Source organism: Hoplias malabaricus, chromosome 1 (genome assembly GCF_029633855.1).
Source record: "Hoplias malabaricus isolate fHopMal1 chromosome 1, fHopMal1.hap1, whole genome shotgun sequence".
Lineage (NCBI taxonomy): Eukaryota > Metazoa > Chordata > Actinopteri > Characiformes > Erythrinidae > Hoplias > Hoplias malabaricus.
This window is the reverse complement of record NC_089800.1, coordinates 26,872,940-26,886,573: the sequence shown is the minus strand read 5'-3', so window position 1 is coordinate 26,886,573 and position 13,634 is coordinate 26,872,940. Positions and strand designations below refer to the sequence as shown.

At 41.7% G+C, this 13,634-nt stretch overlaps 1 protein-coding gene across 1 annotated transcript in view; it reads right to left on the bottom strand.

Moving 5' to 3' along the window:
* Positions 1–390: 390 nt before the first annotated feature.
* Positions 391–13,634, bottom strand: part of frem2b (FRAS1 related extracellular matrix 2b) — a 92,334-nt gene continuing 79,090 nt past the window's right edge. Inside the window, exons 13-25 of the mRNA XM_066677534.1 lie at positions 12,529–12,659; positions 12,105–12,260; positions 10,828–11,131; positions 9,259–9,390; positions 8,735–9,066; positions 5,825–6,017; positions 5,386–5,490; positions 4,817–4,944; positions 4,481–4,615; positions 4,232–4,358; positions 2,826–3,013; positions 2,414–2,560; positions 391–2,189 (exon numbers count right to left, since the gene is read on the bottom strand). Of these exons, the coding sequence (XP_066533631.1) occupies positions 1,680–2,189; positions 2,414–2,560; positions 2,826–3,013; positions 4,232–4,358; positions 4,481–4,615; positions 4,817–4,944; positions 5,386–5,490; positions 5,825–6,017; positions 8,735–9,066; positions 9,259–9,390; positions 10,828–11,131; positions 12,105–12,260; positions 12,529–12,659 (2,588 nt within the window). The 3' untranslated portion in view covers positions 391–1,679. The remainder of the gene's footprint in view (positions 2,190–2,413; positions 2,561–2,825; positions 3,014–4,231; positions 4,359–4,480; positions 4,616–4,816; positions 4,945–5,385; positions 5,491–5,824; positions 6,018–8,734; positions 9,067–9,258; positions 9,391–10,827; positions 11,132–12,104; positions 12,261–12,528; positions 12,660–13,634) is intronic.

Below are 13,634 nucleotides of genomic sequence, written 5' to 3'. Positions count from 1 at the left end.
GAGAATATATGATAAGATTCTGAAACACTCTGAATGAGTGATCATTTCTGAACAGGGTGAAAGTGAGAGATCACTCTAGAACAGTGTGAATGAGAAGAACATCCCAAAAAGATTAGATGAGTGGTGAGTCCACATCTACAAGGGTCATATTTATGTCATGTTTTCTTCCTATGGTTTGAAAATTCTCCCATCAACACAATCAATATTTCAAAAAAGATCTCAGTCCACATTAAAACATAAAAAAATTGGCTAAAATGCAGAGAAAAAAATCTATGTTAAAATAAAAATATATATTTAAAATACACATGTGTGCAGGCAAGGCCACATGTTTTAAAAGAATAGTAAGTTACGATCAGTCCCAAAATGGGAGAGAAGTGTAGAGTGGTCTCAATAACTGGAGAATGTTCTGAAGCTGTTAAAATGGACAGAATATTTTAGAACAATGTGAGGGTGAATGTATATTCTAGAACATTGGTTCTCAAACTGTGGAACAGCGACAGTGGAAAAGCAAGAAGCTATAAGTGTGCGGAGCCATGTCGAGTCGAGTCGTGTACAGAAGGACACAAACGGTGGAAAAGCACCAAAAGAATACTGCCGTTCAAGTTTTCAAAACCCATATAATCCTATGTAAGCAAATACAAAATTGGTCAAGAACTTTGTTTGCCAATTGCCAAAGATATGATCAAACCAAGACCAAGCCAGATGTGCTTTTAAAATTACTAATCTAGTCCCGTCCGCTACAGGGCTAGGCTCAAACCTTTCACTAATATCAATCCATCCATTATCTGTAACCGCTTATCCAATTTTAGGGTCGCGGGGGGTCCAGAGCCTACCTGGAATCATCGGGCGCAAGGCAGGAATTTACCCTGGAGGGGACGCCAGTCCTTCACAGGGCAACACAGACACACACACATACACACACACATTCACTCACACACTCACACCTACGGACACTTTCGAGTCGCCAATCCACCTGCAACGTGTGTTTTTGGACTGTGGGAGGAAACCGGAGCACCCGGAGGAAACCCACGCGGACACGGGGAGAACACACCAACTCCTCACAGACAGTCACCCGGAGCTGGAATCGAACCCACAACCTCCAGGCCCCTGGAGCTGTGTGACTGCGACACTACCTGCTGCGCCACCGTGCCGCCCCTTTCACTAATATGGTAAGTGGTAAATAAATTTGCATGTCTACTGTGTACAACTTGTGTTGTGTGTGTGTTTCTGTGATGTGGCTTATATGTGGTACTTGGAGCTTTTGGTTTAACAATGGGTGGTTATTAGTCTAAAAAGTCTGAGAACCACTGTTCTACAACATTCTAGAAAGAAAAAACCTTCTAGAAGTGTATTAATTTGGTAGAACATGTTACAGTGTCATGAATAAAGAGGAAATTGTAACCCAATGAGCATTTTAGTGCGATATGAAGAGGAGAGAACGTTCTAGAACAGTTGGAAAGGTGGATAACCTAACACAGTTACAACCTTCCAGTCTTGCGTTTGTGTTTGTCTGTGTTTATTGTGTCTGCGTTTTCTGGCCTTACATCTTCTTAGTCACTTCAAAGCTTTTACTTGTCAAAGTATCAGTTCATAAATAAGAGGCACTTGCAAAACAAAAATGGTTCTAATGACGGTTCTAAAGTGTCCGCTTGGTGAAGATCTCAGAAAAAAAAAAATGGTCAGACCTCTGAGCTGTCGTTAGTATTGAGGGAATGAGGAGTCATCATGGGCTCAGTGCTGCTGGAGCATTTCGGAGGCTTGCTGCCCTTCTTCTCCTGCCTGAACCGCACCAGCAGAACCACCAGAACCAGCAGGAGTACAGTCAAGAGAACACCTACCACAATTCCAATGATTGTGATGAGGTCATCCTCATCAGTTTCTATGGGTGGCCCCTTGGTAGGATGGACCACACTTTGGATGTTAATATCGGGCTTAAGTTGTCGTTGGTTACTGCGTTCCAGCGCTATGTGAAGGATGTTGGTTCCTCGATCGTTCTCGGTACCAATCTCCTCTGACAGAACCTGAACACTGGCAGATCTTTTGGATCGAGTCAAGCTGTTTTGAAGAGTCCGTTGATGTTGAGTTACTTGATGATACTCCACACTTCTTTTCCCAATGCCTCTGTTAGCATTGTCTCTGGAGCGGACGGTGTAGATGGTGTGAATGTACCACTCCCTGCCTGAAGACACCTGTAAAGAGCAGCAAATATAGTTTGTTTGTTCATTCATTCACTCATTAGTTGTTTTATTCATCTACTGAAGCATCTTTACCCTGATCAGCCTCATGGTGGGTTTGGAACTTACTTGAAATCACTGGATACAAGCCAGACACAGCAGGGACAAGGTGCTATTCTATCGCAGGGTCACTCATACACACACTCACACCTGTGGAGAATTTCACACACTCATTTTACCTGAAACAAGGCGGTTGAGTCCAGTCTAAACCCGTCTGATCCTGGCTGTCTGACCAAAGCCAAAGCCTGAGGGTCATCAACAGCTAGTAGAGCATTGAAGCTGATGCTACCAAACATCCTCGCTTGAGTCTCCGGCTGAGCTTTGTCCTGCAGATAAAAGGCGTTTAGCTTGGCATAAGATTACTTTTAGCAGAATTAAGATGTCTATGTTGTGAAGACACAATTTAGACAGGTGTTATCAGGTAGCAATAATAGTGACCAGAAGGTGACTCGAGAATTGATTGAATGTTGAATATTAGCAGTAAATAAAACAAAAAATGTGGCCTGTGCCAAAGTTCTGGAATATTATAGAGCTTGTGCCATCCCATCCCCTCCTGTGTAGTTATTCATAATCTGTTAATCATTTACTTACGATGATCTTGAACCTGTAAAGCAGATATGGAGCGTCTGCCAGGCAGCCGTACTCATAGTTGTCCGGATTATACTTTGGTACGTATCCGTCAGTTCCAGTGCACAGGAAAACCTTCTCAATCGTACAGAAGAATGAGTCGCCAAGGTTTTGTACAGGATCCACCATAACACGTCCATAGATTATATCACCTGAACATAAGCAGAACTACATCTTACTGAAGGAAAACATTTTAATCCAATATGATAATATTACCATAGTGGATTATAACCATATGGTATCCCCAATTGCCAGTTAATAACAAAAAAATAATAAAAAATCTGTACAGGACTTTTACTACTTATTATGGCTAACATACTAAAATAAACAGCAGGACATGATGATATTGTGTAGGTACGGGTCATACTGGATTATAATGGGAGCATTATGCATTGTAATACAGTATAAATATATTATATTTTTTTACATTATTCAAAAAATAAACATACTGGTTAAACATAACATTATGGCCACCTACACTCACTGTCCATTCTCTCAGCTCCACTAACCATACAGGAGCACAATGTGGAGTTCTACAATCACAAACTGTAATCCACTCTACACTGTAGTCACTCTACATACATTGTTCTTCAATGGTCAGGACCCCAAGAAGACCTCCAAGATGCAGGTATGATTTGGGTAGCGGATCATTCTTAGAGCTGCAGTGACACTGACATGGTGGTGGTGCGTCTTGCTCTGGTATGAGTGGATCAGACACAGCATTGCTTATGGTGTTAAACACCTGAGTGTCACTGCTGAGAATAATCCACCAACCAAAATTATCCAGCTGACAATGTCTTGCAAATATTGATATAGGACTAGAGCATGACCAGCGCAAACTGTGCAGCAACAGATGAGCTGCTATCTCTGATTTTACATCTACAAGGTAGACCAATGATGTAGGTGTGCCTAACAGAATGGATACAGGGATTAAAAATTCAAAGATCTCTTCTGTGTCTGATCCACTCTTACTAGCTCAACACCAACTAACACACCACCACCACCGCAGTGTCACGGCAGTGCTGAGAATGATCCACCACCCAAATCATTCATACCTGGTATGTGGGGGTCCTGATATTTGAAGAACGTAGAATCTGTGCAAACAACGTATGCAGAGCAACAAATGCACTACACTCTGTACCTGTAGAACTACAAAGTGCTTCTGTTTGGTCAGGGGAGCTGAGAGAATGGACAGTGATTGTAGAAACAAGGAGATGGTCATAATGTTATGTTTGATTTGTATGTATACATGTATATATTGTTCTTGACATTTATAATGTATTATACTAGATAATAATGCATGATGTTACTGTTTAAAGGTCTCATACATTAAATATAATGAGAGGAAACTGAAACGTCCTGAGCTTTACCCTCAGAGAATGCAGTGTCACTCTCCTGTCCAAAGCCCATGGAGCCATCTGACAGCCACAAAGTTCTCTTAGACAACAGCAGCATCTGTGTGTTCAGACTGAACTCTGCCGCTACTGGGTCGCTCACCTAGAGGCAGACATTTACGGCAACCATAACATAAACAGCATCATCGATAGTAATAACAGAATTACACAATCTGATGAGTTCACAATGAGTTTTACAGTGACGGTTTATGTTTATGTGATGACCTGTTGGAAGCGAATGTCCAGATCAAAGGTGACAGGATCTCTGGGATTACACATTGGGGGAACAGTGTACTCCACACTGGGAGGAGCTGTACAAGGAACCAGCTTCACTGTATAGGTTCCAGAATAATCCCTCACCTGCAGGAGAACGTTTCAGCAAAAACACATCAGATGGGATTTAATATTTAAACTAATTATTCAAAACACATTATTCTATAACTACTTGCAATATTACTACAACTACTACTATTACCATGATTGGTCCAGTTCTGAATCCTTCCTAACAACTTTCAGTATGAAGAAGTATGGTGAATTAAGAAGAGAAGAGTCTTTACTCACAGCAAAGTCAGAAATGAAGGTCCACTGCTGCATGGGCTGGTTGTAGGTGGGCTCATTCCTCACCAGGCTGAGGTTAAAGGTCAGCCCAGGGTGGTCCGGGCACATAATCATGGAGGTCAGAGGCGAGGCTGTGGAGACAAGTGTGGTCAGGTCTGATAGCTTTGGTCAAACAAAAGACAGGAATAATACATGGTTTAGAGGAAGTCTCCAGAGTTTAGAACTGTCCACAGCATTGGTACAGCACTGGTTCTTTCCACCATGGATAATAATGACATGATTCTCAGCAATGAGCAAGTCATGTTCCTGTAAGGACCTATCCTTTTTGTTCAAGCTAATGTTGGTGTTTTTCTGATTTTGTGTGTGTTTATGCAGTTTTTGTTCTTCTTTTACGTGTGTGTTTCTGCTTTGTGTGCTTTGGCTGGCATTTTTGCACCTATATACTACTGTACTTTTGGTAGGTGCTAACCACTACACACCAGGAAGCCCTGCAGTCTTTAGATGCTCTGACTGAAACAATATTTCTGGCAGAATAAGGCCCTTGTCAAAGTTGCCACAAATGCTTTACTCACCCGGGTGGGAGGTCACAAACAGACCCCTGAAGCGAGCTTCTGTGCGGAAGTTAACAACAAGGCGGCCTAGTTCATTAATCCGCATACTGGTGGGATACAGAGCCCCTGAAAAGTAACAAAAATCACAATGACATAAACAGGCTTTGAAATGCTGTCGTTTCTGTGCCATACATACGATATTTCGAATACATCCATCCATCCATCCATTATCTGTAACCGCTTATCCAATTTAGGGTCGCGGGGGGTCCAGACCCTACCTGGAACCATTGGGTGCAAGGCGGGAATACACCCTGGAGGGGACGCCAGTCCCTCACAGGGCAACTTTTCGAATACAAGGCATTTTAATTTATTTAAATTAATTTTTTATTTGTAAATCTCAAGACTTGAGATTCCATGGGGCATTTATTGTCCATTATTATTATTATTAATTGAGACTTGCCTTGCAGCTCTGCTTCCGGTGGGCTGCCGATGCCATCCTTCCACAAGATGGCGGTGTCGTACACAAACGTGAGCCTAAGCTCGGACTGCAAGTCGAAGTGCTGCCATCCCCCTGAGCCCACTGGAGAGTGGAACACATAGGACACGTGCAGAGGGACACGCAGGGTCACGTACGACTGCACCAGGTTCAGAACCTGCACACACACACAAACAAAACATCATGCTTTTTTCAATACACTATACTATGGACAATACAGATTTAATGATGTATTACTTAAACCCTACTGTTAGTAACGGCCCCTGTGGGAGGACCATCCGGAAGAAACCTTCGCAGATACTGGGAGAACACGCCAAACTCCTTATTATTATAATTATTAATGGAATACCTTTTAAAAATGAGATACAAAGTTAAGTAAATCGTGGTCGTCTGAGATCACAGAAAAAAACAAACAAACAAACAAACCCTGGACATTTGCAAACCTATTAATAATCAGATATTCTGAATTTTACCAATTTAAAGTAAATGACTTGTCAGGTTATTTATACGTTTATATGGTTCCGTATTATAAGGCATACGTTGATGTGGAAATGTGTCAGTCACCCTCTCCACCGCTAGAGGGCCTTTTTGTCCAACTATTCATTCTACATTTATACCAGTGTTACACATATTTCCAGTTATCATTCACATACACTGAGTGCAACTGGCAAGAACAGCATAGTTATTAACCAAACAGTGAATCCACTGACACCCTTCATTTCATTTTATTCCTTGAAATCAGAAAAATAAAACCAATATTAAGTTCTGCAGACATCAGTGATTCTAAATAGAACCCTGAGCATCCAAAAGACCCATGGAGTCCTTACCTAATTCTGTGCATGCTTCTGTGTGACAGAAAACTTGTTGAAAATAGTCCTTTAAAAATTATCCTCTGTAGCACGTCTTAGAAGCTTTGGTAATCTTTGGTTTTCATTATTACTAAAGTTAATTAATAAGAGATAATTATAATCATACACAAGATAAGATGTAAAATATCCTATGCCAATCCATTAGAGCTTCACATAGGGCCCGTCTGCAAAGAGCAGTTTCAAATAATAAGAAATAAAAGGATTTTTTAATACTCCAACAAAGATGATATGAAAGCACATGCGACATGACCTTTTGCTTAACTGTGACAATTACAAGCCCCCTGGTCTTCTGCAGGGTCTCGGGTCACCTCCAGTCACCAGAGAAAGAGAGAGTCTAGGAGTGTAAAGGTCCAGTGGAGAGTGTGATTTTAAATAGGAATGACTTCAGCGGCTGTGGCACAAGGTCCATTCTCACAGAACATGGCCTTTGCACCCAGCCGTCCCTTTATGACACTTGTCTCCTTTAATTAACTGCAGGGAGAACTGGTGGCTGTGGTTTCCATGGTGAGAGCGAATGGCCGGCTGGTGTAGGCATGTGTGTGTGTGTGTGTGTGTGTAATCAGTGGAGAGAGTGCTTTGGGGACTGTCCCTGTCCACCACACAGCAATAAAATAAAAGAAAAAAATAAAACAGAGGAAAGACGACACAGAAGTCCTTTCATGATCCCAGTGTGAATTTACATTCACTGCTGTAGAAAAGCAAACAGTGGGCCTCGCAGGACGATGTGGGGGTCCACAAACCCAGAGTCAATGCCAGTAAACTTCAGCAGTTAACTAGTGCTGTAGTGTTTTGCATTTATTGGCTCTGCTGGGGGGAATCAGGTTCTATGTGCTACACAATATGTCCAGGGGGTTTGTGGACATGAGTGAGTACATCTCTGTTCAGATGCATGCATTTCTCACCCATGTATTCAGTTGTACTCACACAGCTTGTATAATCTCCATAGAAAAGCAATAATCAGAACAAAGGGTCATTCTAGCGAAGCCTAGAGAGATATACAGCCCCTGCAATTTGTCAACACTGCGATGCATTTAGGTAGTGTTAGTGATCACGTAACTATCCATCCAACATCACTACCAGACTTCACTAATGTTTATGTGCATTTTTTACTTTTGAGGCTTTCTATAAAAGAAGAAACTGTTACTGCAGCAAAGTTGGGACACATACCTTATTAATGCATTATAACATGTTGGATGGAGAGGCGTCCCAACTTTCTGACATGTAGTTCCTGAGCTTTCTGTAAAGAAACTGGACATTACAGCTGACCTCTAGTGAAAGCCGACTCTCTGTCAGACTTCTAATGAAGTTGTAAGGTGTTTATGGGCCCTCACTCATCCTCGGAATTCATCAGGAACAATATAAAAAAATGTTTACTTTTCTCCACTCTGTTTTGTGATGTAAAAATGGCCACCCACATTCATAAAATGGCTCCCTGTGGCCACAGATGAAGTGCTAGAAGATGACCAACGCAAACTGTGCAGCATCAGATGAGCTACTGTGTCAGATTTTACATCTGTGTGGTGGACCAACAAGGTAGGTTTGTCCAATAGAGCACACTGTTTAAAAACTCGAACAGCAGTGCTGTGTCTGATCACACCACCACCATGTCACTGCAGCACTACGAACCACCCAGCTCATGCCTGCCCTGTGGTGGCTTACTGAGGGTCTTGGGCATTGAAGAACCAGGTAAAAGGGTCTATGCAAAGCAAAAACGACTACAGTCTGTCATTGCAAAACTACAAAGTGCACCTATGATCAGTTAAGCTAAAAAAGACAATACGTGTAGAAACGAGATCATTTTAATGTTATGGCCGATCTGTGTGTGATGATCATAATGACATATTATAATGGACATGGCTCAGCCAATCAGTATCCAGTACAGAAACTTTCCTTTTTTTCCTTCATTAAAAATGACAATGACACTTAACTGTAATTGCCCACATTAATTTCTATATGCTGTGACCACAACAGGTGGCCAAGCCAAGGACACTGATCAATCTCCCACCTGGCCATCTGTTCCGATGGTCCCTCCACAGTCGCTGAGGAGCTCGGACATGTCGTAGTAGCTGACGAACTCCCACAGACAGGCCTCCAGGTGCAGGTTCTGGTAGAAGCGCAGTGTACTGGCCCCCCTCAGAGTGGTGCTGTACTGGTAAGGAGCTGTTGCCCCAGTGGTCTCTGGGTTGCTTGTGGATTTGGTGATGAAGCCGTGGCGTGTTCTGACTTCGCTGTAGTCCAGAAGATTAGAGCAGCGGTGATTACCCACCCGTGTCCCGTCCGGACTCAGGGTCAACTCGAAGTTAGACAGTGGACGAGTGGACACTACTGGCAGCATCCCTATGAGATCAAATATGAGAGACTACATGGATACACGTGGGCCATTTTTCCTTCATTAAAAATGACTGGCAGAGCTTTAATTAGCCACATTCATTTCATTTCCATACACTGCAACCACAACAGGTGGTCAAGCCGCATCATCCATGCACCAAATATGCCCTCCTTATGCAAATTACTGAGAAACCTTCTCACCGTCTATGTGCGGCATGGTGACAGTGAGTTTGATCAGGTTGGGATGATGAGGGTCTTCGGGTCCAGTGTAGCGCAGTTTGGCGGAGAATGGCTCGGCACCCACAGCGCCCAGCACACGAGGCTGGCACAAACCTGGCAACAAAACAGCAACACAATCAGACTCCATCAGCACAGTCCATCAGAACCAGCCCAGGACTCTCATCCACTTCCGCTGTCGAGATCAATTTAGTTATCAACACCTCAGAGAGCCGAGTGATAAAAGAGTGCAGTTCCAGCTCTGGATCATTTCCTAAGAACTGCATTTGTAGTCATAGTGTCGGAACTGCAGGGGGAATAGAGAGTCTCTGTGGAAGACTCTGTATGGGCTGTCTTCCCAGACACAGCTTAGACCTACTGCTCCTGGAGAGAAATGGGTTTTACACAGAGAAACACCAACGACAGCATAAATTAATCTTGCGCTGCTCAGAAAACTGGCCTTTCAATTAAGACACATTAAAAATGGGATTATGAAATCTGTCAAAAATGATCTTGTCATAAATTTTACTGAGGAACAGAGTTCATTCATACATTCGTTAAAGGCAAGATCACACCCTGGACAGGATGCCACTCCATCACACACTCACCCATACACTCACACCCATGGGCAATTTCACACAACCTGTCCACCTACCATATGTGTTTTTTACTGATTAAAAAAATCAGGACACCTGGAAGAAACCCAAACAGGCACAGGGAGAACACACACAGAGCCTAAAATCCGAGGACTGTATTGTATGATTGCATTGTATGATGGAACAGTTAACTACAGTTCCATTGACATATTCTGTTGCCTATGACAGGCTATAAGGGCAGGGCTTCAGTGTTGTTCACATTATTTGTGGGATGACTGGAAAGGAATGCATTAGTAGCTCATGTGTGCATCACATTTTATTCAGGAGAACAGCAAACAGTTTGCTGACTGCTCATGACTAGGATGAGAACGAGAAAAAAAAAGTCAGCCTGCTATTACTGCTAGATTACACCAAGAGTTTGGCTATGTCTCAAATGTCTACCTCCACACTACATAGTGCACAATGTAGGTCATAACATAATGGTTTCTACACGGAAGTGGTGCATGTAGACTTGTGAATCCATTTATAAATTTCATGAAGTGTACTTGTGCAGGGAGTATGTCACAATTAGGGATTGGGCCGAGCTTCACCTCCATTGTTGTCTTGCCACGCTGCCGGTGCTGGCTGATGCGTGAAAGCAAAAAAGATGCATGAAATACAATCTGATACAAACAACTGAGAAAGTGACTCAAATCTGATTTGAATAAATCTGATTTGACATGTTCACACAGCCCTGAAAAAATTGGGTTAAATTCACCCAGTGTTAAATGCAGGGTCCAAATTTCTCTTCACTATAAATGTTCTAGTGAATGTGCCCTTTTGTTTGATATGCATATGCATTGGTTTCACATGGTTCAGATCAAGGCTAACACTGGATTTAATGGCGCTGTTTACAGTGATCCTCCACTGTAGCTGATACTTAATCCCTCAGCAGAGTGTACAGAGCCTTATCACCCACCCTCCTCAACGCTGATGGAGATAATGGTGCTACTGAGCTCCAGACCCTCATCGCCGTTGGCATTGACTGCTCTGGCTGCACACTGCACCCTGGAACCAGCCTGGAAGTACACAGAGTCCAGCGTGATGCTTTTGGAGGAGGTAAAGAAGGTGTCAAAGTCCACTTCTCTCATGGGGCTGGTGACTCCGTCCGGCCCTGTTGGCGCGCTGACCAGCCAGCGGTATTGGGTTAGGGTGTTGTTTATTTGCTCGTCAGTGCAAATAGAACCAGTCCGGTCAAAGTGGGGATACTTAGGGTTGCAGGCCTAAAGAGAGATAGACAGAGAGAGAGATGGTTTTGAAGATGAGAACAATGATAGTGTAGAAGCTGCAAAGCCTTAATTAATATGCATGGTCCAGTTGTTTCATGGAGACTATAATAGCAATACAGTACTGTAACCCAAAATATAATACTATATTGGTTTTCAATGTTAGCTTGTTCCTGATTAACATTGTTAGTGATACCAGTTGATAACGGCATTATGCAGCATTTTATGCATCCAATCACCATGGAAACACATCCACATACAAAGTTGGACAAGACTGTGTATGACTGATTAAATGAAACAGAAATACAAATAGACACAAATTGAAGTGCTAATAAAATCTATGATAAGACAGCTTCTACACACTGCTGATGTGTGGGCAGCCATCTTGGATTCTGAACTCAGGGTTGGTGAAGCTCTCCACACTTTCTGAGTAGGTAATGTGGGGACTTTCCATTTGAAATTTTCTACTTGGATCTCAGGAATTCAGAATAAACCTGCAATCTTTAGGTGACTGTCCCAAACCTTAGACAGTGGCAGCATTACGCTACATAGTTGGTGGAGTAATTAAAAACTAGCATCTTCAAATGTATTTTTAATAATGACTTCAACATTTTAGAATGTAATATATAAAATACTTATAAAATAATAATAGAAAAAGTAGAAAAGAAAATGGTCTTTTCTAAAGTGTCTTTTTTCCCCCCAAAATGTAGCTTCATAGATGTGATCAAGCAAAGTGAACATAAAACAGCAGGCAGTAAGAAAACACATCATCTCCACAGAAGAAAGCACATCAAAATACAGTCATACAAATTAATACGAATAAGAAGAATAAGAGCAAGCCATGATAGAATTTCTAAATCTCTGTAAGATCAGAGAAAGTGTGAGAGGAAGAACTCCAGCTGTGAGTGATGCTAACAGTAGAACTCTTTAATACACATCTAGACTGACTTTAGTTGAGACTGATACACACTGTGACACAGACGACAGGGTATCCAGCAGCTGGTGGGCTGTCTTGGGCACTGTTGGGTTCATCATAGTGCAGCAGGGAAATGACCACTGGCACAGCGGGGAAGGTCACATCAGCCATGCTGTTCATCTCCTCTATGTACACGATGGCTTTGGTCATCTGCATAAGAACCAGGGTGGGTTATTAAATACACATCATTAAAAATGACAAGGTGTGTATAGTATTTTAGAGTCATACTAATGCAGTGTTAAGTGTCTTGCCCAAGGACTCTTATTATACACTGGAAAGATTAGACCTTGTAAAGCAGGGTGAAAAGCATTGACCAATGTAGAGCTCATCTCACCTTAGCCAATACAAGCCAACCAACCATCATCACTAATATTTTAATGGGTCTAGAATGTAACCCCTACTCCATAAAATTGAGCACCTGAATCTCAGCGACCATGTTCTCATCCGGCTTCAGGTGGACTGTGAACGCTTCTCTCATTTCTCTCACGCCGTCAAACAGAATCTCAATCTCCACTGTGTGCTCTGTGTCTCCTTCTTTAAATTCAATGTCTGTGAGAGGGGAAAGTCAAAGACTTAAGTATGAACACAGAAAATATTTTTTCTTTCACCAGATATTCTCACCTGTTTGAGGACACAGTCTGGGTGAAAAAGAACTGCATACATTGGCCCCAAACGTATGGGAGAATTTGAACCATGGGTACACTTTCATAAAGTTCATAAGCAGGCATGGTTTGTCAATAGAGGGAGCTAGGCTATCACCCTCCCTTGTGGGGAATAAAAAAGACTTACACTTACAAGATTAAATAAGACTACACTTATAAAGGTTCATGATTTTATTACAATCTAGTTATTAATAATTATTAATCAAGTGGTAAACACACTGAAATTCATTAATAATCAGATATAACAGAGATAGAAAGGGTAGCAGTGACCTGTTGTTTGCCAAATAGTGAAACCACATCCATCTACCCTAAACCTCAGACCTCGCCAAATCTGTTAATATGTTTAACCATTTAACCACCAGGTTTTTTAAACTTTGATGATAATGCAATGTATCTTAACATATGAAATGACTAAATACACTTTCTCAGTTCTGGGCTTATTCTTCATCTTGACATTTTAAATAAGTTGTGTAGGTTTATTTAGTTCAGTATCAGGCAAAAAATAAAATCAGATGTTAAATAAACATGATTTATATAATGGTTAACTATATATTTGAGATATAAGCCTGTTACATTTATATAGCATACTTTACCTTGTATCTGAACCCATTAGAGCTGCATTTTATGATCATTTTGATCTGCTTTGATTTGTTTGCACAAACCAACCCACCCTCTGTGAATACAGAGGTGCAAACACCAAACAACTGGAACTGCTGTTATTACACACATCTCAATGGGTTTTATGAGATTGTGAATAGTTTTACAGAGGCTTTTGAGTTACATAAAAGAATCTTATAAGACAGTATGTTTTAAAATGGACAGTCTTGGAATGGTCACTTTAAAATGAAACTGACTTAGTTTG